Here is a 27,195-nt window from a genome sequence, read left to right as displayed (position 1 = left end):
CTGGGGACCAAACCTTTAGCACATGAGCTTTTGGGGGGATATTTCAGATTCAGATGGTACATTCAAATGCCAGATTAAATTCATTCTCACAACGACCCAAAGAAGTTTCTATCATTCCCATTTTACAGATAAGGAAACAAGGTTAGTGAGGTTCAGAAACTCTCCTGGGGTTACACAGGGAGATCTGTGCTTCTGGGTCTGTGAGAACAATGCAATGTCAAGATGGCACATAAATGATCTTTAAGAAGGTTGAGAAATGTTACCATGCCCATTTGTAGATGCCGAGGCTCTGGAGAACATAGGTGTCTAAATTTTGACAGTAAACAAATAGATCAAACAGGGTCTGGCCTCTTCCAGTTTATTTACTCATCTATATATTTAACCATTCAGCACACATTTATTAAAGGCCTTGTATCTGCCTGTTTCCTCCAGTATGCCATTCTAATTCTTATTTTGATAAACACAATTATTGAATTCAGGCCAAAGCACAAGAGTACCTGTGGTTATTCTTGCCTGAAAATATTTTGCCATTCTCTTCTGGACACAGAATTTCCTGAACTGTGTTTCATTCCTAATTTGTTTTTCCCTTTACCCTCTCAGGCTCTCCCAAGCCTTCACAGTCCTTTCTTTGCTTAGCCTGTCAGTGCCCCCTTCCCTCAACCCTGTCCTGATCCAGCCCCCTGCACCATGCTCCACACACCACCCCCCATGGCTTATACACAGCCCAAGGAGACACCTGGGACTGTCCCCTTGGCTCCTCCAAGCCTGGGGCCCCAGCCTGCCAGGCCTCTCCTTCCTCCATGTCTTCCCAGTTCTCTCTCATTGGTCTCCTCAGATTGGCCAGTGGCACGTGGCGGAGGGCCTCAGCATGGACAGCCGCCTCTACGCCTCCAACAGCTCGGACAGTCTCTTCAACACCACCCTGGTTGTCACCACCATCCTGGTAAGCAGGATCTCCCGAGCCACCCAGCTGCAGCTCCCCGGGGTACCTCTCCTGAGCCAGTGCAGAGAGCTCCCAGGCTTCCCAGGGAACAGAAGATGGGAGCACTAATCACAGCACCAAGGCCAATTTATGACAGTGTAATTACACTCAAGTTGCTGTTTCATATGGAAATGATATTTGATGAGTTCCCAAGCAGCTGGGGAAGAGGGATAGGGTGGAGAGACTCCACAGTTTGTGGGTGCCTCTTTCAGGGGCACCCTGAAGCCTGGGGCAGCTATGTAGGGCCACATGGAGAGGACACCCTAGGGGAAGCTGGATCCAGTCCACTGGGGTGGCTGCTGCTTTTTCCCAGAAGCCCACCTTGCTTGGCACCTAGAGTATACAAAATGAGGCCTTCCCATACTGCATCCCCCAAATGGACACCTGAACGTCTGTGGGTTTATAAGGCCTCTTTTTTTCATTTCCAGACGGTAAAAAGAGGGTTCTTAATTAACCTATCGGGCAAGGGACCATCTGCTTTTCTAATTGATTCAGTTCTATTCAGTAATTACCAAGTCCAACCCCTGACTCTAGTCTCCTGCCATGTACCAGGCACTGTGCTCAGTCATGGAGACCAAAGATAGGTAAGACTCCGTCTCCATCCTCAGAGGTTGTAATTTAGCAGATGGGATAAGTCAAGTGCATACACGGCGAAGGTATTATTTGTCTTCCCCCCAGAAGACCTCATGTTTTAAAAGATTTTTCAATTAAACCAGCTGCATGTATTAAGCAATAATTACTCTGTTCCCCCTCCCTTCCCCCTATTAACTAATCAAAAGTGTATTTCCCCTGCTTGGCACAGCATCTTATCAGCAGGAGATAACCAGTGTAGTCACACTGATAATGCAGCCCAAAGCAGGGACGATGTATGGGAAAGCCTGCTCCTCTTGTCTCATCCCTCTTAAATGTGCAAGGTCTGCAATGGGTTTGTTTCTTTTAGGCTTTTTAAGATAATAAAGAGAGCTCAGGGACCCCCATGGTGACTTCACAAACTCTGGGGTCCAGGGAATGCTTAGCTGGAATTATTGACCTACTGTGAATGGAATAGCACTGAAGCTAGGAAAGAGGTGCAACCTAGAACTGTGGAGTGTGGGGGAGAGGGCCGACCTGCAGCACTACCTGAGAAGGAACCTTTAATTACAGATGGAGACTGAAAGGGAGCACTTAGGAAGGGGAAAGTGAATGAGGGAGAGCATTGTTAGGTGTTTAGGAAATGTAGAAAAATACCAGCTTTCCCCAAAAAATGGGCTTCAGTAGGGAAAGGCAGGAGCACCAGCCAGAAATGTGGGTTGAGTCCATAGTGCTGAGGAACTTGAACGTCAGGCCCTCAGTTTTTATTTCAGCTGGCAGGAGATGGGTGGCTGAATAGTTTCATTCATCCTGTGGGGCACTATGATTTGCTTGGTACTATTCCCGGTACTCAGAGTACAGCAATGAATGAAACACAAGACCCGCTGTCTATATTGAACTTCCATTTTGGTGGGGAATGTGAGATAGACAATAAAAAGCCATTACAGGCTGGGCACAGTGGCACATACCTATCATCCCAGTGGCTCAGGAGGCTGAGGCAGGAGGATTGCAAGTTCAAAGGCCAGCCTTTAGCAACTTAGCAAAGCCCTACGCAATTTAGCAAGACCCTGTCTCAAAATAAAAAATAAAAAAAGGACTGGGGATGTTGCTCAGTGGTTAAGCACCCCTGGGTTCAATCCCTGGTTATAAAACAAACAAATAAACAAAAACCAAAAAACCAAACTAATACAAGTTGACTGTCCCTTATCCCTTATCAAAAATGCCTGGCCTCCTCAATGGCTCCATCCTCACTTGCTTGTGTATTTCCCCAACTAAAATCAGAATTGTCCTGTAATTTGCTTACTTTGCCCCCCGCCGCTCCCCTTGGTATTCAGAACTAGCCCTCCTTACTTGCTTCCTCTCCACGCTCCTTGGGGTCTAGTGGTGAGGGATTGCCCTCCATTTCCTCACTGTATCTTGCCTCTCCCTTCCTTTGCACATGCTGTTCCCTCAGACTGGAATGCCTTCCCTGCATTCCTGTCTCATCTGGAGAGGCCCGCACACCCTCACAGTTCTGCTCAGATGTTGCCTGTTCCATGGAGTCTTTCTTCCCCTGTCTGACTTCCGCCTCTCCTTCTCTAGTTTTTTGTACATTCCTCCCTCTGTGTGGCACATCCTCTTAAGGGATGTCATTTGAATATCTACCTCCCCTTCTAGAATGAGAGCTCCTTAAAGATCCAGTTGCCTGGTCCACATCAGAGCTCAATAATCAGAATTGGAGTCAAGAATTTCTTCCTGCAGAATTTGAGGGAGGAATTTTAAGGAATTCTTTAAGAGTCAAGGAGAGTTTGGAGGGAAAGGGGGAACTTTCTGGGACATGCTTCCTGCCTCTCAAGTTTGGGGATTTGACTGCACTTGGAGATCTGGCTGTGCTGAGACTCCAGGGTCCAGTTTCCAGGCTGAGAAAGTCACTCTGATCTGCGCGCGCGCGCGCGCGTGCGCGTGTGTGTGTGTGTGTGTGTGTGTGTGTGTGTGTACCCGTGTGCACATGCATGCTCACTGCCCACATGTAAGTTCACAAGGAGTGGGGGTGCTGGAGGTTAATACCTTTCATGTGACGTGACATTTAATGACATGGTAAGAACACTCAAGCCAAAATTAGCACTGGCTCTTTTTTTTTTTTTTTTGGTGCATGTGTGTCTGAGGCTGCTGATCCGAATCAATAGCTCCTACCAGGAATGATGATGATCCTAATTCAGTCCCTAGGTGACCGTTTGTGGGTTTTCCCTAGCAAAAGGTAATCCTGAATGATTTATCCCTTAAAACTCCGCACATATCCATGTTGTTTCTCGCTCCTGTCAGGGTGCGCTTGGGACGTGTGAATGATTTATTGGTTAATACCAGCAAACACACAGAATTAGCTACAGCTCCTGTTCCCTGAAGACATTCTCTGTGTCAGGCCCTGTGTCAAACATTTCGCTGCATTGTTGCCTTGGGGTCTCCCCAACCCCCTTTCTGGATAGACCAGTGTGTAGCCCCCCACATTTTCCACAGTTCAGGGAGCCCCAGCCTTTCTGATATTTTGACCATTCAACACATCTCCTCCCTCCAGAATCCAGTTCTGTATATTTATTTTGCTTATGTCAGTGAAATTTAAATTAACTTGAGAGTAGAGAGTATTTGGGGAGGAGATTCTATGATGCTTCTCAGGATAATTAAAGATACCCTGGTCCTAGGTTGGAAGCCCTCCGCCAAGCTGTGTCTGTCAGACCATTTTGGCCCTTCTTTCTCTCTGTCTGTCTCATAATCACCAAGCTCTTGACCTAGAGAAGGGGAAGGGTCAGGTCCAGGCTGACTTGCTCTGCGTCTGGGCTCCTCACAGCCTCAATGTTGGATGCAGAGAGGAGGACTTTGGGGGACTCATGGGAGCCCTGGTGTTAGCACAGGAGTTGGTGGAGGAGGCAGGACAGGGACAAGGAGAAGTTAGGTTAGGTGGAAGATGGGGAGGGAGAGGAGTTGCGGCATGAGAAGCCCTTGAGCCAGGGTTGGCAAGTGTGGAAGGTAGGGAGGTGGCCCGTCACACTGCCATGACAGTGGACTTGGTCATAGGTCAAAATCATGTCACTTTCAACTCTGAGCTCATGCCCAGAACTAAACTGCCCTCTCTGCCCTCCCCCATAACCTCTGGTCTGTCTGGCCCTCCAGCTGCCCCCATCCCAGGAATAGAAGCCCATCCCAGGAATTCCACGTCAGCATTTCAGCACTTCCCCCCTTACCCTCTAGAAACATCTCTACCATAGTGTTCAGCCATCTGGCCAGAATACCTGTCCCCAGGCCTGATGGCCTTTGTGACCCCTGCTCCCTGCTCAGTCTGCATTCAGCCTCCTCTCCTCAGCTAGGCCCCAGGGCTCCCGTGCTCTCCTGCTTCTCTCTCCTTATCATATCCCCCTCCAGCATTCTGCCAGACCTTCCCACACACCAAGCCATCCATCCCACCTGCTCCCACCTTCAGCACAGCTTTGGGGTAGGCACAGGCTCGCCTCTCCTCACGTCCACACCCACACCCTGCACCGTGCCCCAGGCCTCTTCCTAGCCTCACACTCACCAGGGCCCTGTCTCCATCTCCTGGTTCCTGGGACCCTGCTCCTCCCACCACTCCTCTTCCTTCCTTCTCTAAGCTCTCCTTTTGCAGCATTTCCTCTCTGCCTGCCTGCACGGCTCTCTCCCACCCTAAAACCACCCCATCACCTAGACACTGCTAATCTTCAGCTACCCTCCAGTTGGAGAATGGGGAATCAGATTTGAGTGCACCCTTGGGGACCCGCCCACCCTGCTGTTTGCAGAGAAGAACTACAGCAGCTTGGAGGGGAGGCCCAGCTCCCTCCATCTCCCACTTTCTCAAAAATGCCTGTTCCTTCACTCCTGATCCTCGCGCAGTATCCCAGTGCTTGCTTGCTTCTGCCTCCCAGCAGTCACGTGACTTGTAATCCAGCCACCCCTCTCAGTCCTGTTTCTCCTCTGCATTCTCCTTCTTCAGACTTTCCCCCTGTTCCCTGGTTTCCAGCCTCTGGTTGCTGTTGAGTTGGTTCTATGGCTGCTCTTCGCTTTTCCACTCTCAAAGATCAGGTTCTTCCCAGGGATGAGATTCCTGCTCCTCTCTGTCCTGTCTCAGTTCTCCCCCACAATGGTGTCACACATTTTACTGCTCCTGCCTTCACTTCTGCTCAGAGGCCTTCGGGTCCTTATCACTGTCTTACCTTCATCCCGTATGTTACATACCCCATCAATCATTTCCTCCTGGACAGCCTGCTACTGCCTCAAACTCAACATGTTCCTAGTCCCTTTCCCTTCCAAGCCACCTATGGCACCCAACCAGTCATCAATCCTGTCTTCCCTCTGTCTCTTACACCCTTCCAGCTCTCTCCCGTCCAGCCCAAGCCATGAGCAGCTCAGGACACAATGTCCTGCTCTAGGGTTAGTTGCCCCCTCGTGTATGGCTTGGTGTTCTTTACTTCCAGCTTTGTGTTTAAAACCCAAGATGCTTCCCCATCAGGCCTAATGTGTTGTACAGTCCCTGGCCTCAAGGCCCATGCTGACTCTAAGTCATACAAATTTTTCCTCCCACATACACTTCCCTAACACATGCTGCAGTTAAACTGAGGATCCATCTGAGTGGACCACACTCCTTCTCACCTGCAATTGTGTCCCGATGGTGCCTCTCTTCTGTCCATAATGCTTCTCATTCCCATCTGCCAATGTTCTTCCATTCTCTGGAGACATCTCCTCTGTGAAACCTTCTCTGCACATTTCATTAGAGAGGCCCACCCCAATCCTCAGTGCTCTCTGCCTGGGATTGCAGTTGTTCATGTGCCTGCTCTTACCTAGGAGGCTGTGCAATAAGCATCCTGCACCTCTTATTGCTCTGCAGTGTGTGTGTGTGTGTGTGTGTGTGAGAGAGAGAGAGAGAGAGAGAGAGAGAGAGAGAGAGAGAGAAGGGATGGAGGAGAGTAGGGCCAGATAATGACCTTTTACCATGTGGAACTTCAACTTGACCTTCTGTGCAGTGGGAGCCAGTGTGTGTTCCTGGTAAGAGAAACAGCTTGAAAGAGCACTTTGGGAGTGGGTCAGGATAGGGGAGCCATTCCCGGGGTCAGCCATTACCCAAGCCACTTCCCTCCTTCTACCTACCTCTTCCCCAACCTTCTTTGCCCTCCCGCCTCCCGCTGTCCCATCACGTGTGGCTGGGATGCCAGGCTAAGATGAGAATGACAGCTGCCCAGTTTTGCTGCAGGAAAACCCGTATTTAATGCTGAAGGGGAACCACCAGGAGATGGAAGGCAATGACCGCTACGAGGGCTTCTGCGTGGACATGCTCAAGGAGCTGGCAGAGATCCTACGCTTCAACTACAAGATCCGCCTGGTGGGCGACGGCGTGTATGGCGTACCCGAGGCTAATGGCACCTGGACCGGAATGGTGGGGGAGCTGATCGCTAGGGTAAGGAAAGGGCGGGGATCTGCGCTTGCCAAGGGTGGGAGGGCGGTGGGAGGCCATCAAGTTGTGCTGTACGTGTGCTCTTGAACCCCTCATTTCCTTAGTCAGTCATGAGTGCCTTTTTCACTTATTGATGGGTTTGTTCCACACTCTTTACTGAGCTGGCCTGGAGCCAGCCACTTGTGCTGAGCTGTGATGAATAGACCGCGGTGATCCTGCCCCATGGCTCTCCCAGGCCAGCCCTGTAATAAGTCATGGAGGCTTTGACATACCAACCTGAACTTTGGAGTCTGGGTTCTATTTTGAGGTAATTCTGGTACTTTCTGTTTGTTGTGATGACTTTGTTGCTCATTGGCACCAGCTGGCAGAGCTTGGGCAGGCCCTGGGAGAAGGCACACACGCACCCATCAGCTGACTCTGATACTTGAGAGATACTGTCAAGGCAGACATGGTTAAATAAGGTGGAAAAGGGATCCACCATCAGAGCTGCTGGTCACAGTATCGGTTATTTTGTTACTTCTCATATTATCTTCCATTATCACAAATGTCCTTTTATAGACCACGGATCAAGGTGCATTTGGATATGCTATAGATTTTCAGGGTGAATGTGGAGACTTGTTTAAAATGCAAGTGAGCTTCCCAGGATGTCAATCTTCTGATAGGTTAGAGCAAGGGTAGAGAAAGTTCTTCCATGGGGAAATCTCTTGTTTTCTTTGTACACACTATTAACAACTGTAAAAATTAATTAAATCATGGCTAATTCACTGTCCACATTTCTACCAACTGAGTTTTTATGATCAGGACAGATGATGAGGACCCAGTGCAGAGAACACAGACCCAGGTTATTAGTGTCACCTTGGACCAGTCCCTTTTCCTCTCTGTGCTTTCGAGGGGAGAAGGAGCCTCTGCCGCAGCCCAGAGCGTGCTGACATGCAAGGCACTCTCCACAGTGTCTCCAGTCCTCTTTACATTTATTATCCCCGCCTTAGGAAGGAGCCATTGGAAGCTCAGTGAGCTTAATGGCTTGTCCAGAACCACACAGTTAATATTTGCCAGAGCTGGGATTTAAACCCAGATCCCTTTATTTACTGAATTACAATCATGTTCTGCATGATGATGTTTCAGTTAACCATGGGCTGTGGATATGATAGTGGTTCCGTAAGATTATGTTGCCTAGTGACATCGTCGCTGTCTTTTTGTAGGTGTACTCTGTGCTGTGTGTGCCATGATGAAATTGCCTAACAACTCATTTCTCTGAACATGTCCTCATTGTTAAGTGACCTAAGATTGCAATATAACTTTAATCCTTTGCATCTACCAAACTTGGAATATGAAATAAACTTTTAAAATCCCAGTCTTTAAGGGTGTTAATATGAAGTTTGATTGTTAAGGAAGCATCGTTGACAATGTCATGTGAGACATTCAACATGGATGGCAGCTGTGAAAGGGGCGCCTCAGGGCTGAGCAGGGAGGATGCTTGGGAGTTGGCCTGGCAATAACAGCAAGCCTTGTTCAGGGGATTTGGAATCATGAACTTTCCAGAGGGACTGGAGTCCTGAGGGAGCTGGTTCAGACAGGAACCTCAGAGAGGCTGGCAAATGGAAGGCTGACGAACCAGCAGAAGGTCACAGAAGGAGAGGTACCCTGCAGGGAATCTCATGTGGGGGTCATAGGAGGGGTAGAAGCTTCAGCAGGGATCCCTGCAGTCTTTGAGACTCCAACCCACCCTGCTGACGATGCACATGCTTCTGCAGAAAAAGATTTGCTGCTTTTCTCTGTAGACCCAGACCCCCTCCTGGAACATTCTTCTTGTTGGGATTCCACTGCAAAGTCTCAGCCCAGCAGTTAATCCACAGGAGGCTGAAATGCCTTTTCCTTACCCTCCCACAATGTACTTGGTCACCTTGAGCCATTTCTTCAGCCTCGTTGGGCTGCCTGGTGCCTGGTAGGGTGACTTCAGGGATGGTGGAGTCAGTGCACAGCCATCTCCTTATTAGCCCCCTAATGAGCTGTGACGTGGACTGGCAGGACAGGGAGAGGAGCTGGGGACTCAAGGACATGCAGCTACATACTGAGCAACTTGGGCAATCAGTCAGGGATCTTAAAATTCACTCCGGCTCATCTTTAGAGCAAAACGACTTGGCTTGTTCTCATCAACGTACTTTGATCTCATCAAGATTTGGTGACATGATATTAATTAACCAATTAACCCATTAATTCAACAGCTATTTACTGAAGATCGTTCACTGTTGTAGACATTAGAAACACAATGGGAACAAAATAAACATGGGCATTGCCCTCGTGGACCTTTCGGACTAGGAAGCAAGACAGATGCTGATGAATGATCACATTTTTAGATAATTTCATCCTGTAATAAAAGTGCAAGGGAAGCAATGTTGCAAGGCGTTCTGTGGGAGCATCTAGAAGGAGGGGTTCAGTCTAGAGAGGCAGGGGCAAGGCTGACCTTGAGAGATGATCCCTTCTGAAGAATTAGTAGGAGCTACTTGGGCAGAAGCCTGATGCCACTGGGGTTGGCCCTGCTCAGGAGTGAGCCATGCTAAGACCCCACCTTCCCCAGGTTTGAGGCTTTGGTGTGTTTTGCAGGATGCTCTTCTATAATCACAGTAATTCTAGGCTTTATCCATCCTCTGAGACCCATTCCTCAAGCTAGACTAGAAAATTCCAGCACAGAGTAGCAACAGGGAGTCCCTCAGGAGATCTCCGGGGCTACTGAATGTTCACACTGGATGCAACCTTAGAACTCATTGCATCTAAACCTGTCCCTTATATACATAAGGAAATAGAAACAGAAGAGGTTAAGTAATCTGGCATAGTTCATCCAGCCAGCAAATTCAGAGCCAGCACTTAAACCCTGGTCTGACTTCAGTCCTCATGATCTGAGAGAGTATCATCTTGATATTAGACCTGAGCGAATGTTTCAATTACCTGCTAACTAGCTGTGTGTCTTGGGCAAGCTATTCTATACTTTCCCCACCCCCGGTGCCACCCACCCCAGCATTCACCTTCAAAGAAGTTTTTGTAAAGACTGAAAGCGTGCGCGCGCGCGCACACACACACACACACACACACACACACTCACATAGAGAGAGTATTTGGCATATAGGAAAGATTAGTTGTCTTAGGCCAAGGTCCCTGAAAATCAGGGGCCAAGTCCAAAGCTTATCCTCTAACACAGGGAGTGAAATTCCAAGGAAGCAGAAGTGAGGGGAAGGGGAGATTGACGGGCAAGAGGACAGCACATACATAAGGGAGTGTGTTAACAAAATGGTGGTACATAGTTTTATACCAAGCATAGCTGACTATTCAGTCTGCAGGGGCCTCACCCAGTCCATAGCAGGGAGGGACACACATGCACCTCTCTTTGGCCCAAGTTCATATCATAGGAGATCACCTCTCCTACTCTCCTGGGCTATGCACCAGGACTTTCTGGTGTCTTCAAAGAAGTTAGATCCAGAGGCAGCAATGACAGTCTTGAAGTGCAAGGCAGATCCATGAGCTGATCCAGGAAGTCATGAGCCCCATCCCCACCTGCACACAGCCTTGTCTTCAGCTGGGGAGCTGGTGCAAGCCAGGGTTAGGAGAAGACCTGCATATTCTCACATCAACAGCCTGAGGTAGCCTCAGGACTGGAGGCTGGAGGCACATGGTGCGAGGAGTGAGGCAAGGCAACATGGAGGGTCAGCAAGAGCAGACCAGTGGCTAGGCCAGCCATGCTGATGGAGCACTGAGATGGCAGAGCCCCCACCAAGGAGGCAGTGAGTTTCAGAGCTGGCTGAGCCTGCCTCCAGGAGGCTGGGGGCTGCCCTTTGTGGATCACTAGAATGCACTCAGTACTGAGCCATCATCCTGGAGGGCTGCTGGAATCCTCATGGCTGAGCAAACCCACAGATAAGAAAAAGCTGGTTTGGCCCAGAAGGGATGATTATTAGGCCCTTTTAGGTACACCATACGTCTCTGGGTGTTCCTCTTCTTCTGTACGTTCTGATGCAGAGAATAAAACAAATCATCTACCAACAGCTGAGAGTGAAAATCACTGTTTGCATCACATTGGGGCAAATCTGAGATTTCTTCTTATGGGTCCAGGACTCTGAGCACCTCTGTGCCAGGGCTTTGGGGGTTGTCCTGCAGGCAGGGGTGGCTCCTCCAGGCTCTTACTCAAGCAGCACATGCAGCACACAGTAGGGCATGTGTGTGCATGGCTGCCCATTATTTCCACCTGGATGAAGAGCAAGGGCAAATGCAGCTGAAACTACAACAACCGACATGGAGGCCGGATGTCAAGGAGGACCCCCTGAACTCGGGGTCAGCTCGGGCTGACTGCAGAATCTGGGTCTTTGGAGAGCCTGAAGACTATAGCAGCTGCCTGTGTGTCTGAGTGGTAGAAGTAAAGGATAGTGGCACAGAGTTATCGCTGGTGGGAGACTCACTCTGTTGTCACCTGCTTCCCTAACACAGTGGGCTTGGACCCTTGGTGCCTTAGCTGTGAGGAGCATTCAAGCACCTTTCCTGCATATGTATGGAAATCCTAAAAGCCTGTGTTTTCATGCAAATCCCATTTAAAGGGAGCCTGGTTGGAGCTAAAACAAGTGGGTTCACATAAACTGGCCTGTGGTCAGCCTCTTGTACTCAGGACTGAGTCTGAGCAGGAGAGAGGAGAGGGTGGCTGTTTGAAAAGTCTCAGGCTTGTATTTATTTTGCCCCAGTCAGCTGCTTTTCATGTCCTCGGGGTCCTGTTTGGGAGAAAGGAAAGCACATTCAGGAGATAGAGCCCCCATCTAGCTTCACGATTCAGAACAAAGTACCCCGTTGGCATTTGACTCCATGTTGGCAGAAGGGCACATTTTGGTTTAAAGAGAAAAGGGCTTTGGAAGGCTTACATTCAAGGCTCATAAGCCTTGGACATCAAATAGCTCTTACCAATGACATTTTGACAAATTAAGTGTAAATGAAGCTGAAATGCCTTATTCCACTTCCCCTTCTGGAAAGGGAATTTGCTAGGACCTGGTGGGGTGGCTGTCCATGGCCTCAATCCACTGGGAAGGTTGTCCAGAGACATTTTGCTGAATGGAAAAAATTTCAACTAGTCCCCTGGGATCACTTTTCACCTTGAAGCCAGAGACTATTTTAATTGCAAATAGGTCATAGAATTCTATTCAGCATTCTTTAAAGTAAAGAAACTCATTCAGGGGCCAAAACTGAGTGTTCAACTCTTTCCCTATGTGACAGCCACACTCAGGGAGGACTTCACTTTACCTTCTTTGTGGAGGCTTGGTTTCTGCACTTACTCAAATCAAGAAGAGTTGGACTTCAATTATGATGATTCATTCATTCATTCATCCATCAAAGTGCCTACTTGCTGACAAGCACTATTTAAATGTGAGGAATTGCCCATAAAATGTACAGGAGCTACTCAAAGAAGCAGACAGGTAAACCAAGAATCACTGTACAGTGTGACACATGCTATATTAATAATGGTTATAATGATGATGATAATAAAAATGGTTGACACTTATTAATTCTGTCCTATGAGCCAAGCACTTTTCGAAGCCCTTAAGTATCAACCAAATAAAACAACCAAAGGTTGCAGAGAAGGAAACTGAGTCACAAAGCACTTAAGAAACCTGTTCAGAATCATGTGACTCATGAGTGGCAGGGATAGGTTCAGTAGAAGAACAAGGTATGGTATAGGACCAGGGAAGGGCTCACCAAGGAAATGACAAATATGCAGTTCCATTGTCTGTGGTTTCAGTTACCCAAAGTAAAGTGTGGTCTGAAAATATTAAATGGGAAATTCCAAAAGTCCACAATTTATAAGTGTTAAATTGTGTGCTATTATGGGTAGCATAATAAAATCTTGCACAATCCTACTCCTTCCCACCTGAGATGTGAATCATTCCTTGGTCCAGCACATCCATACTATATATGCTACCCACCTGTTAGTAACCTGGTAACTAAGTTATCATATTGACTGCCAAGGACCCCAGAACACAGCCTGTGTTCTTATAACCCTCACTTTACCTAGTAATGGCCCCCAAATACAAAAGCAGTGATGGGCTGGCAATTCTAATATGCCAAAGAGAAGCCAGAAAGCACTTCCTTTAAGTGAAAATGTAAAAGTTCTCAACTTAATAAAGAAAAAAAAATGCATGCTGAGATTGCTAAGACCTACAGTAAGAACAAATCCTCTATCCATCAAATTTTGGAAAAAGAAATTCAAGCTCATTTTACTGTTGCACATCAAACTGCAAACATTACAGTCACAGTGTATGAGAAGTACTTAGTTAAGACGGGCAGGACATTAAATTACAGGGTTCGGTACTTTGCACTGTTTCAGGCATCCAGTGGGTGTCTTGGAATGCATCCCCCGCAGATAAGAGAGGACTGCTGTATCAAGGATCTAAAGAATCATCTTGGTAGGAAAAGATGATGTGGTGTGGTGGATGCTGGGATATACACTGTGTAGCACTGTTGGTTCTGGAAAACAGAAATCAAGCATGAGGAGGGGCAGAAGGGAATAGGGCTGAAGTCAGGGGCCAGCCATGGTAGGATTCATGTATGTGGATGTTTGTGTCCGGAGGGCTAGTGGAGGCTGTTGGAGAGCTGGTGGTTTGTGTGCTTTATTCAAAGAGGGGAGAAGCATAATTTGCTTTGGTTTCAGAAGGTTCCTCTAGCAGGGGATGGGGGCACAGATTGGAGGTGGGAGGATCAGATGCAGATTTACTCTTTAGACAACTGCTGGTGATCCAAGAGGATGGGGAGAGCCATGACAGCAAGGCTGCCCGGGGAACTGCAGGGACAGCAGGGGGATTTCAGCATCCAGGCCCAGGGACTGGAGCTGAGGGGAGCTTCTCTTTCTTTAGACTTATAAGCATGGGTTAAGGTCACCCTGCCTCTCAGGGGTAGAGAATTGGGCTGTTTGGCTTTCACAAAAGTCCTTTCTAGAACCGCTTCCTGAGGGATGTGCAGCACATGTGACCCCTGCTTGCAACCTGCTGAGACCTGGGAAGGGGGGGAATCCATCTAGTCTGGCTCATTGTCCACTAACAATTGTACTTGGAAATCAAAGGGCCAGAGAGCTGGACTGCATCTTGGGTCCCAACTGCCTTCACTCCCCCTCCCTCACAACACAGTGTCATTGTGAGTCTCTCAGGGTTCTTTTAAGTCACTCAAGTCCTTTCACCCACTGACAAAAAGCCAATAAAAGCAGTTTATTGACAGCCAAGGAGAGGGGTGCCACCCCTGCCCAGGGCTATCCAGACTCCCTCCCTCTTCAGGAATGGGCACACTCCCCATATAATTGTAGTGGGAACCCCAAGCCACAGCCTGCCCTTGGTGTGAGCCAGGCCAATGCTGGTGACAACCTGGTTGTCACCTGCTTTCAGGAGAGGGCTGAAAGCCCTCCAGGGCTTCTAGGTCTTCTCCTTCCTCTGGCTTCCCTTGGTGGTGTCAAGGGTCAGAAAGGGTCCTCTCTGCTCCAAACTGTGGTGCGTCTTTTCCCAGCTCAAAGCTGAGCCACAAGGAAGGAAGGGAGTAGAAGGGGCAGGGTGCTAATGACTCCTCACAAGGTCAGACACCATGCAGGAGCTCTCTGCTTGCTAATCCATTTAATCATTTACTTATTTATGGTACTGGGGATTGAACTCAGGGGCACTTGGCTACTGAGCCACATCCCCAGCCCTATTTTGTATTTTATTTAGAGACAGGGTCTCACTCAGTGCTTGGCGCCTTGCATTTGCTAAAGCTGGCTTTGAACTCACAATCCTCCTGCCTCAGCCTCTTGAGCGGCTGGGATTACAGGCATCTGCCACCATGCCCAGCAAATAATCCAATTTTATTTTTACATGGCCACAAGGTAGGGATTGTTGCCCCACTCCATAGGCGAGAATGTGGAGGCCTTGAAGTTCTATAATTAACCCAAGTTTAGGCACATAACATATGATTGATTCAGACCCCAATCTGGTTTTCTTCTTCCTGCACAAAGGGACACATGCGGAATGGTGACTGCAACAGAGAATGATTTGGGCAGAGTCTGCATGTTCTGTTCATAGGCTTGATATAAGGAGGCAGAGGGGCAGAGGGTGGCAGATATGCTAAGTCCAGGAAAATGACAATAAAGGAGGTAGCTCTGAGTGACCAGTTTGGGAGGAACTCTTGGATGACAATTATGTCCTCAACCCCCTTATCTGGAAAGTCAGTGTTATTATTACCACCTCCTTTTTATAGACAAGGAAGCAGAGCCTGGAGTGGCAAATGCCTGGACATCCTTGGACATGAAGCCAGGTCCTTTTCCTTGGGGAGTTTTTTAGCTAGAATCTCCACAGACAGACACCAGCAGAAATCCCTTTAACACAGGTTCATATGGGATAAGCACTGTCCTCTACCCGAGTATATGAAACTGACACAGAAAAGTAAGAGGCAGAAGGGACTTCTGAGTGAGGACCCCAGGGTGGATTTTCAGTGGAAGGAAGACCAGCAGCTCCCTGAGGGAAAGCCCATGTCTTATGCCTCTTGGCATCCTTGGGCATGTAACACAGGGCCTGGAAGAGCTGGGTGTGAATAAGTAGTTCTTGAGTCACACAGGTCAAGGCACCTTATATACTCCTGTATACCCCTAGGAGGAGCTGCCTTTGGCTTGTGTATGTCAACTCACTGTCAGCCCAGGGTTTAGAAAACCAGGATTCTACTGATTGCTCAATCAGCAGACAGTGACTTAGTAACTTAATATGTGTTGATGGTTGTGTTAGGGGTTCTGGTGCCAAAGGACAATCAGATCTGATTCTGTCTTTGGAAGCTTATAGATTAAGTAGCATGAAGGTAGGAAAAGTACAGGGATAGAAAAGACATGTGTATAGGTGTGAGTACATCTCAGGGGAGCCCCAAGTTGGGCAGGGTTAAGGAATGTCACTGTAACATCACCTGTGAGCTCAACTGCCCATCTCTCATACAGCAGGCCAAAACCTGGTCCCTCCCTGACTTCACAGAACCTGAGGCCATGTCTGCAAGACCAGCCAGACTCAGAGAAGGACCTCAGAGTCCTGCCACCCATGTTTATATCCCTGTGTTGGTTGTTTTTCACCAGAGGTGTTAATCTGAGGGACCTGGAGGGGCTTGGAGTTCAGTTAGGTTCAAAAGTCTCTTATCAGCTTCAGACTGGGAACTCCCCCAAATGCCCGGGGTATCTGGAAGCAGCCTGGGAAATCTGACAGAAGGTTCACTTCATGGGAATTATTTCCACCTTCCCCACTGAGTACCAGCTGTTAAGGGAGGCAGAGGTCTGCAGTGGAAATGAGAATGTATTCATGGAGGCACCTGAGAGCCTACTAAGAGACAGGCTCACTGTTAAGCTGAAGAGACAGAAGAGACAGGCAGTAGGGAATTGAATGGGGTCAGGAGCAGGGATCAAAACTATAGACAGTGACATCTTAGTGCCCTCTAAGAATACCCTGGTCCCAGTTCCCACCTCTACAGCAGAGGTGAGGATGTCACTTGCAGCCTCTACCATGCACCAGGCTCTAGTCTGAGATCTTGTGTACTTTTAAGACCTCTGGTTTAACAAGCAGGGACTTAGCCTCTGCCTTGTTCTCCAGAAGACTCTCTCATCCACCATCCAGTTTTAGGATTACTCTCAAAACTCAAGTTTCCAAAGTTGCTAAGCCTGGTTCTTACACTCCCCAAAGTTAAGTATTCTGTTTCTGAGCCTGGGGCTAGGACTCTATTGGTCCTGTTGATATATTTCCTGTCCTTGGCCAATATTTCCTGCCCCTAAATGCACTGATTCAATATTGGTTGTGGTTTCAGTTAAATTAGACACAGTTCCCCCTTTTCAAGAGGCCACATTCTGTGTATACAGGACCTCCAAGTACAAATTGTCTGTTTTCCAAGGGGTGAATGAGGACTGAAACCAGCCACCCCTCTGCTCACCAAGCCTGTGTTCTGGTGTGGGGTTCTATCCACCTGTGGGAGATTTTCTTTCTGCAAAGATACGTCCAACTTGCCAACCCATGTGCCTAAAAGTCTGCTGGGAGAGTCAGTGTTTATTATTCATAAATAGCCCCAGTTCCACTGGGAATGAAGCTCAGGGTATAAACATAATATGAGACTATAGCATGAGAAATATGCAAAGTGAAATCATGTATAACAGTCTATAGGAGGACAGAGAAGAAAGGAGGTTATTCTGGAGGGAGCCAGGCAAGGCTTTAGAGAAGAAAAAAGCTAATGAAAACTGCTTATTGAACACACACTACCTATTAGGCACTTATTATGCGCCATTTCCTCTCCATGCAATAACCTTATAAGATAAATATTATTATTTGCATTTTATAATGATGACGCTGAAGTTAATTTTGGCTTACCAGAAAGGCTAACTCACATCACACAGCTAAAAAGTGATTGGTCTGGAATTTTAAAAAACCATGCTCACTTAACATCAAAGTCCATGGTTATTCTAATGCACAGTGATGTCTTCAAGTCAAGTTGGACCTTGATGGACAAGTAGGAATTTGACAAACAATAGGACAGAAAGAATTGCAGGCAAAAGAAACTATGTGTACAGGACAGGCTTAAGGAATGTGGCCATTTCATAGGTTGGAGGGATGTCAGTGGCTTAAGATGCTGAGAGGCAAGTCCAGCCCAGCTTGTGAAGATCATGGTAGACCATGGTGAGGAATTGGAACACATTCTGAAGACAGTGGAAGGAGTCATAGAGTGTTGTAAGCAGGGGGTGACGTGATTTGATTGTGTTCTCAAAGTAGCCTTTGAACTAGCAGAATGAACATCACATAAGATTTGTCAGAAACCCCAAATCTGGGGTCCCATCCAGGCCTAGAGAATGAGAAATTTGGGGTGTGGGCCAGCAGTTTGCAATTAACAAGCCCTCCAGGTGATTCTGATTCATGCTCAAGTTTGAGAACAACTGGTCCACATGTGGCTGGAGTTTGAGAACCCCTGGTGCCCAGTGCAATTTAGTAGATGGACAGAATGGGAAAGAACTGGAAGCAAAGAGACCAGTTCAGGGGCTATTGAATAACTCACAGGAGCTTGAATGATTATCGTGGCAGTAAGAGCTGTAATGGGTTAAACAGGCATTTCAGAGGTGGATGGATGGGGCTTGGATATTGACTGAGGAGAGAGCAGGCAAGGGAGGAAGGGGGAAGACTCCAGACTCACTCCTGGTCTCTGTTTTGGATTCCAGATGGGTAAGGAAGTCACCCAAGGTACACAGAGAAAAGAGTAGCTTTAGGTGAAAGAGATGAGGAGTAGATGACGTGGGTACAGTAAGTCAGTAAGTGGGTGAGAGGGCAGAGCTGGCCCCCAGCTGCACCCGGGAGTTGTCCACTCAGGTGTTGGTGAAATGGGAGGACCGTGCTCGCCCCATCCTCACCCCACCTTCCCTCCCTGCTGGCCACCCCGTACAGATCCATCCTTCCTTTGTGAGTAATGAGATTGTCGACTTGTCAAGTCACCTAACTTTTCTGACTTGCGATGTCCTCATCCCCAAAATGGAAATGATAGTATTGGGTTGTTGTGAGAAAGAGATGAAATCTAATATCCTTAGTGTCCAGCACTTTGTGAACTCTCAGCGACTGTTACCTGTCTCCTATCCTTGGCTCCTGAGACTTTGCTGGCATCTCCTCTCCTGGCCTGGAGCTTAGCTCCACCATTGGTCCCCAGACACATGCACACACGTGCCTGCTTCCATGTGACGTGCTCACCCAGGTGCAGGGCCTTCCCTCTCCTAGGTTGTCCTGTGTCAATTTTTTGTTGCCATGCCACATCCAGATTCTCTGACACAAAGTACTGGCTTTCTGTCACCCAGTCTTGATCCTGTGATAGGGAAGCACAGCAGCTTTCCAAGGTTATATGCCATAGCGGCAACCTGCTGTGCTGTTCCTGTCGCCATCCTTCTTGCCCTCTGCAGGTAGGGGAGCAAAAATCCCTTCCAGGGGGTGCTAGTGTCTGGGCCTCCTACTGTTAGGTATTGAGTTGGGGACTGAGGTGGCAAGTCCACTATTCGTCTTGGGCCTAGAGGGAAGTGACTTGAGTTAGAAGTCAGGGTCTGTCCCTGAATGTTAAATTACTATCTGAATCTTCCTGGGCTACCATTTGCTCACCCGTTAAGTAAGCACAACCATTTCCCCCAGGTCATGCCATAGCTTCACCTGTATCCCTTCAGTCTGGAATCGCTCATCCAGAGCCATTCCACCAGGCCCTGCATCTCCCATCACTTGCCACTCACTCCTGAAGCTTTGTCACTACTGGCCTTGTTTATTCCTTGGATGTAGCATGGTTAATTGAGCACATGGCCTTTATATTCACTCTTCCTTCTAACACATGCTTGATTCCCCACAGCACCAGTCTGTTATTTCCATCTCATTATCTAGGTCAAAACCCAATGTTACCTTCCCCAAGAAATGTTTTTTCTCTACCACGCTACAGAATCCATTCCCTCTGCCCATCGAATTCTGCTGCATTACCCTATTTTATTTTCTTCCAAGAAATTATTACCACGTAAAATCATCTTGCTCATTACAGGACTATTTGTTCATTGTCTGTCTCCTCTCACTAGAATGTAAATTCTTTGAGATCAGGAATTATACCCATCTTGTTCATCCCTATACTTGTAGCATCTGGAACAGGTGCCAGCATACAATAGCACTTAAAATTATGGGATGGATAGATGAATGGATTGACAGATGGATGAGTGGATGACTATATGAATGTTCAAATATATAGATGTATGAATGGAAAGATGGATAGGTGAATGGGTGGGTGAATATACAGATGGATGAATGGATGGGTGGATGGATATATGTATGGAAGAGTGGGTGTGTGGGTGCTGTGAAGACATGTGGGAGAGAACTAGCCATGATAGCCCCAGACCCCCAGGAACTTAGAGCCTAGACAGCCCTCCCAGTGCTGAGAACCATCTGTTGGTTTCCAGACAATGCCTTTGACAAGTAGCAGGGAAAGTGCAGCAGCGATCCCCCTCTGCTGATGCCTCCAGCAGGTTGGGGCTGAAGGCAAAGCTTGTTTTGCTGAGCCCGCCCTCCCACGGAATCCATGGTGCCTGTGCATTCCTCCTGCTGTCCTGCCTCCCCCTCCTGGCTCTGCCTCTTTCAGCTCCTTGCAGCTGGGCCTCCAGCTCACCCACGGCATGCTAACCCCCACCCCACTTCCCAGAGCCACAGGAGCTTGAGAAAGAAGCGTGTGGGTAACCATGTCCTCCTTCCTCTCCCCGTGGGGGTGCCAGGGACAGTCTCCTGTTTTGTTCCCAGAGTCACAGTGACTCCCCTCTTCACACGTTAGGCTGTGGTTGGCCTAATCAGGTATCTGTTCAGCTCCTTCCACATACACATTTACATTTCAACTGCCTGTTGAATAAACCGATCCATAAAACTTGCTGCCTTTATTTTCTTGGGTATGGTGTTGGAGGACAGGGGAATCAAAAGCCCACACATCATGGAACCGGTGTCAGGACCTATCTGGACTTGAATCCACCCATTACTGCCATGTGCTATGCTCAACCCCTTATGCCTCTCAGTGTGACTTTTTGCCTATCCCTTGGCTGAAAATTGCTCTATAGATCGCAACAGGCACGATGCTGTGGGTTGGATATAGTGCCAATCATGGCTTTACAAATATCATCTCATTCAATCTTTAAACACAACCCTAAAGTATTATTGTGCTCAATTTAAAAATCAGAAAAGCAAAGCTCAAGATGAAGCAATTTATCCTAGGTCACGAGGCTGAGAAGTGATAGAATCTGAATTCAGATGGGTCCACAGTGTGTTCTGGTTCTTGTGCGGTGCTGCCCTGAACACAGGCTGTGTTTACCTACTCGAGGTACCTAGGATCCCTGTCCTGCTCCAGCAGACAGACCCCACTCATCCCTCACCTTTCTGTGAGTAATATAGTCCTGCTTCACAGAATCCCAAGTGTGCCACTGCCCTCTGTCCTCCATCCTTCACTAGAAGGTCTGGTGGTGTTCAGCTTGCCTGTTGCCATGGCTTGTCCTAGCTGGCTTGGGATTCCTGGCCAGAATCACTCTATACTCTGGGAGGCTAATTCACAGACTGTTTTCTGTGCTGTCCTGTAGTTTGTTGGGGGCACCTGACATCCCACCATCCATGAATGCAAGAGCCAGGCTGGCTTGGTCGTGCCAATGGCATGTTGGCAGCCATCGCAGCAGCCATCCCCAAACCCTGCTGTGGCCCATCCTTCTCAGAACTGTGGAATTATCCCTTATCTTCTGTAGTCCTCGGATAGGCTCCCTTGGTTTAGGACAATCTCCTGTCCCAGATGTGTCTATATTTGCTATTTAGGCAACAAAGGGAAGGCTCAGATCCTTTGAGATGGCAGCATGTAGCTGGGTCAGTGGATTTGGACTGCTCAGAAAGATGCTGTTGACTGGTGCCGGGCAGATCCTTGCCCAATCCAGGAGGCACCCTGAGCAGCCCTGCTGTGTCCTGGATGGCAGCAGGACAGTGGACCAGAGGCCTGGCTGGCTGCCAGGGGGTGGCACTCCATGATACACAGGCTGGAGATCAAAACAGAGGGTAGGGATCAGTGAGTGCTGCAGGTGTGCCAACAGCTGTCTGTGTGGCTGACGGTAAAGTGGGGGTCAGAAGGAGCAACCCAGGGCTGGGTTTAGCCTTAGAGAACCTCGCCAGGCAGGACAGTGCTGCCTGAAGCAGAGTCCAGGTCTCTGACACTCAAGGGATGAACAGAGGATGGAAACAGAGTGCCAGGATCAAAACCAGCATGGAAATAATCACAGCAAACACTTATTAAGCACTTAGTCTGTGCGAGGCCCTGTGCATTAGCACATGTGATCCTCACAACAACCCAGGAACTAGAAACTGGTACCATTTATACTTTACTCATGAGAAAACAAGTTCAGGGCTCAGTAATTTTCTCAAGATCACACAGCTAGCCAGGGACAGCTTAGACCCAGGGCCCCTGAAGGCTCTTTGGCCTACTGTCTGATACTAAGAGGTTGTCCACACAAAACACTATGAGCATCCATCTCCATTGAATCTGAGATGAACTGGGACCCTTCTCCCCTGAGTCCTAAGGCCCCTCTGGGGTCTGGAGGGTGACTGTGGCTCCCTCCCCTCCCTGGGGTTTTGCTTGGTGTTCCCAGCAGGCAGAGTTGGCTCTTCAGGGAGTTTCACAGCCTGCTCAGCAGTTTGGCCCAGAAGAGAAATCTGGAGTGTTCTCCATCTGCATGCAAATGCAAACCCAGTTAACATGTCTGGATGTTCCTCTCACTCCTTCTCTCATTAGAAGCCACATCAGGTGTGAAAGCACAATACCCACAATACCCAACTTTCTTGTTTGTGAGAGATAACTGCCACCACTGCTGCCCCGGCAGAACGTTCCGGGCTTTCTACCCCAGAGAGCCAGCAGGCGTTTGAAGTCAGGCCTGACAGTGGCCATTCTCTCTTCTACTTGGGAAATCACCTTGCATTTTAAAAACCATTTTTATATTGAAATACACACACAGGAAAGTGCACAGACGTAAGTCAGCTTGAGGAACTATGACAAGGGGACACGCCTTTGTAGCCACTGTCCAGCACCTGAAGACGCCCTTGTCCCACCCCACTCTGCCCTCCCTCCTTCCAAAGGTGGCCATTATCCCAAATTCAACATCACATGGCTTTGCCAGGTCTCATTCCGCTCTGCTCTAAATAAGCCACTGCTGACCTTAGAGATGGTTGTGGGGGTCAAGTACAATCTGGGGAAAATAACTCTGGAGATGTTGTTACTGACGGGCACGTGAGCCATGTCAACAGGCACAGCATCTCTCTGAAGGTTTCCCACAATGTCTCTTGCTCTCTTTCTCACAAGACTGCAGGGATCCCTGGGAAAATGCCCCGCTGCCCTTCGCAGTGTTTGAGCTTGCACGCGTATGAATAAGAAATGAGAAACGGGCTAGATGCTACCCACTCGGTGCTCTAATTGGTCAGATCATTGCTTGCCTCCTGGTGCGGCTGGACAGCTCAGGGGCTGGTCTCTGGGGCAGAGCTGGAGTGGGGAAGAAGTTGGAGGGGGCTTCTTGTTGGCTGAGAGAAAAGAGGGGGCCCGGGGGAGGCTTCTGGAGGTTCTCTATGGCTGTTAGCAATGCTCCCAGCAATTGGTGCTACTTTATTTCACCCGACATAAACAGTCCTGATAACAGGCCTGTGAATCACACCATTTCTAATTACAGGGCTGACAAGTGAGAAGGAAAATGAAAGATAGCATGGTGAGCTGGTGGTGCCACCAGATGCCTGCAGCAGCCCCAAACGGCTGCCTGAGCTTGCTTTATGCAGGTCCTTAACAGGCCCAGAAACCATCACCTTTGACAGGTGGAGGGCTGGCCAGGCCAGCTCAGTGCAAGCCCCTGCATGAAGACAGGGCTGCAAGTTTGAACTCCACGTGGGCCAGTGAGCTTGCTCAGTGTTCTGTCCCATGCTGCTTCCAGAACATAGCCAGCATTTTTGGTGGCTGGTGGAGAGGGGAGACGAGTAGAAGAGGGTGGACTCAGGATTGAAATTCAGTGCGTCTGACCCCATCACCAGGCAGCTGAAGTTTGCATCAGTAAAGGGGGCATTTGGATTACAAATGAGCATATCACCATGAAACCTCAGACAGGATTCTGTTTCCTTTCTTTATGTGATGTGTAAGTTGGTGGTCACCTTCAAAAGCTCAGGTGTGACAACAGTGGCCTGGTGGTAGTATGGTGAGGAAGCCAGCCCAGCCTGAGCCTCCTGGGGCTTCATAGCAGGTGTGGAAAATGCCAAGCCCACTCTTGGTTCTGTTTCACATCCCAACTACGTCAACTCTGTGTGACATATACAAAACATATTGATTGTCCAACCATGTGACTTTTTTGCAATCTCTTCAAAACCTACATTGAATTTTCTACAACAACAACTTTTTCAAAGTTGCAATCAAACTGTACTAGATGACACTCCTCTAGTGTTTCTTGTGTTCCAGGCACTGTCCTAAGTGCTGTTCATGTACCCATTCACTTAACCTTTACAACATGTTTATGACATATATAGTATCACTTACCCCCATTTTCCAGATGAGGAAACCAAGGAACAGAGAAGTTAAGTAATTTTCCTGTGGCCACATGGCTGATAAGTAGCTGAGCTGGCCCTCCTGTGTGTGCTCCTACTCAAAACACTACTCTAAAGTTGTTCCCTGAGTTGAGAGCCAAGGTGACAGAATCACATTAATTGAGCTTCTCTTTGTTGGATTCATCCATTCATTCGTTTGATTTTTCTAGTTCAACAAATATTTATTTAATGCCTACCATGTGCCAGGCATTGCTGTAGACTCAGGAGAGATCTGGTGGATAAAACAGATGGGAGGCAGAGCGGGACTGCAGCTAGGACAGAGCATTTTTGGAAAGGAAAGAGCAGATGCAAATATCCTCAGGGGAAAGTGGATTTAGGCAGGACAAAAGTCAGTGTGGCCAGCTAGCATAGCCACAGGATGCTGCTGGATCAGGTAATGCAAGTCCAAGGTGAAGAGTTAGGATTTTATCACCAATAAACTAGGTATTGATAAAAGTATCTATGGATCGTTTTCCTGGGTCCACAGCCTACCCCTGCAAAGATCTGAGGATAGCAGTAAGAAAGTCCATAAATTTAGAAGGGAAAATTTGACATCTCTATTTTTTCTAAATTCAAACAAACATATTATTTCTTTCAAATGATGGTCGTTAGCTATAAACCTTCATAGCATCAGCCATATCTTTGACTTTGTCACTGATAGCATTATAGTGTTGCTATAAAAACCACCTCTAAAAGTTCTTGTGACATAAAAATGCACAGGTCACCATATCACAAAGACTATAAAATATTTTGATAACCATATTTCTCTGTAATCATTTAAAAACATTTTTAATGAAGAGGCTTCACCCGGATGTCATTGGATCGCCAGAGGCATCATGGCATGAAAGAGATGAAGACAGCGTTTTAGTCAGCTTTTACGCAGCTGTGACTAAAAGACCTGATAGAACAACTGTAAAGGGGGAAAGTTTATTTGGGGGCTCATGGTTTCTCAGGCCTCAGTCCATCAGGGGATTAATTCACAGATTATGTTAAGACTCTCATAACCCACTCATTTTTCCTCTAAACCTTCTTGCATTGTCATACCTGAGCTTTTGGGGGACACCTCACATCCAAACCATAATAGACAGTGATGTAGAGGAGATGACTTGTTCTGCTTTAGCTTTTCAAAAGCGCCCCCTGGCTGCAAGGAAAGTGGGGATTTAACACCTGAGCTGTTCGCACAGGTCCTGGGAGGAAACCTTCCCACTGGTGACAAGAAGTAGACGTTATTTGATCCATTTTAGAGACAAAGAGACTGAAACTCAGGTTTCACGCAGTGTGCTCAGCAGATGAATAGCAGATCTGGGATTTAAATGGGCATCTCTCTGACCCCACAGGGCTAGAGGGTCAGTGAATGCCTGTGGCAAGAGATCAAAGATGAACAATGTCTGCTTGGTCTCCTGACCCAGCGTGGACCTCTGTGCCCCACAACTTTACCCGTGAATGACTTGCCAACTCCTTCTGTCCTTAGCTGTGAATCTTGACTAAAATCTGCCCTCACAGGCCAATAACATAGCCTTGTGCTGAGCCAACTAAATATTTGATGGGGATGTTAATTTAACTTTAAAGAAATTCATCCAACCCTGAGAATAGTCTGTCACCTCAAGAAATAGCACCAGGGTGCACGTGGACCTATGAATGACATTGCCACTTCCCCAAGAATGCTAATGCTCCTCTGTGCCTCTGCCTCCTGGAGCATCACCAAGGAGAGGCTCAGCCCAGGGAGCATGGATAAATCCTACAAACCTGAGCTCACAGTGGTTGCAGAGACTCTGATTGGGCCCTGCTCTGCACAGGAAGTAGGCCTTCTTTGGGAGTTTGCGGGGGTGCAGGCTGGGTTAACTGTGTGGTGTGCATGTGTGTGTTGGCACAGGTGACGAAATGCATGCCATTTGCTATTCTCTTATCCTTGTCCCCATATCCTGGTTCTGAAAGCAGGGAGAGTGGTGGGGCCGTCATCCTCTCTCCCTGTAGACAAGGACATCAAACATTTTTTCAGGCCCTGTGTGACCCTATGAGTTTCTCCTTGGCCCCACCCACGGTGGATAAAGTGGGCAGACAGGCTGACTCATGTGGCAGGAGGGCAGATGTGCACACTCCCGAGGCATGTTATTATGAAGTCTACATGACGGCTCCTGCCAATGCACGAGGAGCCAGGAGTGGGAGTGAGCTTCCCCAGCTCCTGCAGATCCCACTGCCTCACAGCTCAGTGACCCCCATGAGTCACACCAAGCTCCCTGACTACCTTTATAGGTAGGGGCGGGAAGGGAAGAGAGACAGGCTCACAGCAGATAAATCGATCAAAAGACAAGAAGTGAGCAGATCATCTAATTTCAAATGAGCTGCGATGCATCTGCTCAACTGGGCAGCAAAAAAGGAACAGGGCTGGGGAGAAGTTGGAAGCAGCTCCGTGGAAGGTGGTCCTTCTGCTGGCCTCTGGCTCAGGCTGAGGCTGTCATCTCCCTTTCTTCCTAGAGTGTAATTAACACCCCTCTGCTGACAGCCACCTTTCACCAGAGTGCAGGAGTGTGGGGCTTTGGGCAGCCTGCCTGGCGCTGTCCAAGGTATTAGAGGGAACTGAGCTGTGGACAGGGCAAGGGGAGAAGGGCGCACCCTAGTGGGAAATCCAGGGCTTCACGTCTCCCTTAGACTGGAGGATGAGGGAGGACTTGGTGCTGACCATGTCCTGAAAGTGACAAGAATTTGCTTCTACCATTCCAGCTTCCTGACAGAAATGCCCCCTGCATACCATGCAGCCACTTGTCAGACATGGGCCTGTTTCTGCAGCCAGCAAGATGGGGCTCAGAGCAGGCTTTGTTTAGGGGGTTTCACTCCTTATTCTATGGCGTTTGTTCCTTAGGGACTTATTGTGAGCTCACTTGGGGAACGTCACCTTGATTAGTGCAGCAATAAGAGAGTAAAGGGCCCAGTCTGTTCCTTTGGGTCTGAAGTCATCTTTCTCCACATCCTAGCTGTGTGCACTTGAGCAAGTTACCAACTTCTCTGGGCCTCAGCTCTTTGTGTTGAGTTTTTAAAAGACTCAGTCCATGCTTCAAGAAAATTGGGTGGAGGCTGTAGCTCAGTGG

The 27,195-nt window shown here is 48.2% G+C and overlaps 1 protein-coding gene across 1 annotated transcript in view; it reads left to right on the top strand.

Annotated features, from left to right (window-relative positions):
• The window catches only part of GRIK4 (glutamate ionotropic receptor kainate type subunit 4), a 418,526-nt gene that overhangs the window by 347,713 nt on the left and 43,618 nt on the right, over nt 1-27,195 (top strand). The window contains exons 12-13 of the mRNA XM_081281772.1: nt 836-943; nt 6,783-6,986. Of these exons, the coding sequence (XP_081137898.1) occupies nt 836-943; nt 6,783-6,986 (312 nt within the window). The remainder of the gene's footprint in view (nt 1-835; nt 944-6,782; nt 6,987-27,195) is intronic.

This window comes from Spermophilus citellus, assembly GCF_964194105.1.
Source record: "Spermophilus citellus genome assembly, chromosome: 2".
NCBI lineage: Eukaryota > Metazoa > Chordata > Mammalia > Rodentia > Sciuridae > Spermophilus > Spermophilus citellus.
This window is presented reverse-complemented; position numbering and strand designations above follow the sequence as displayed.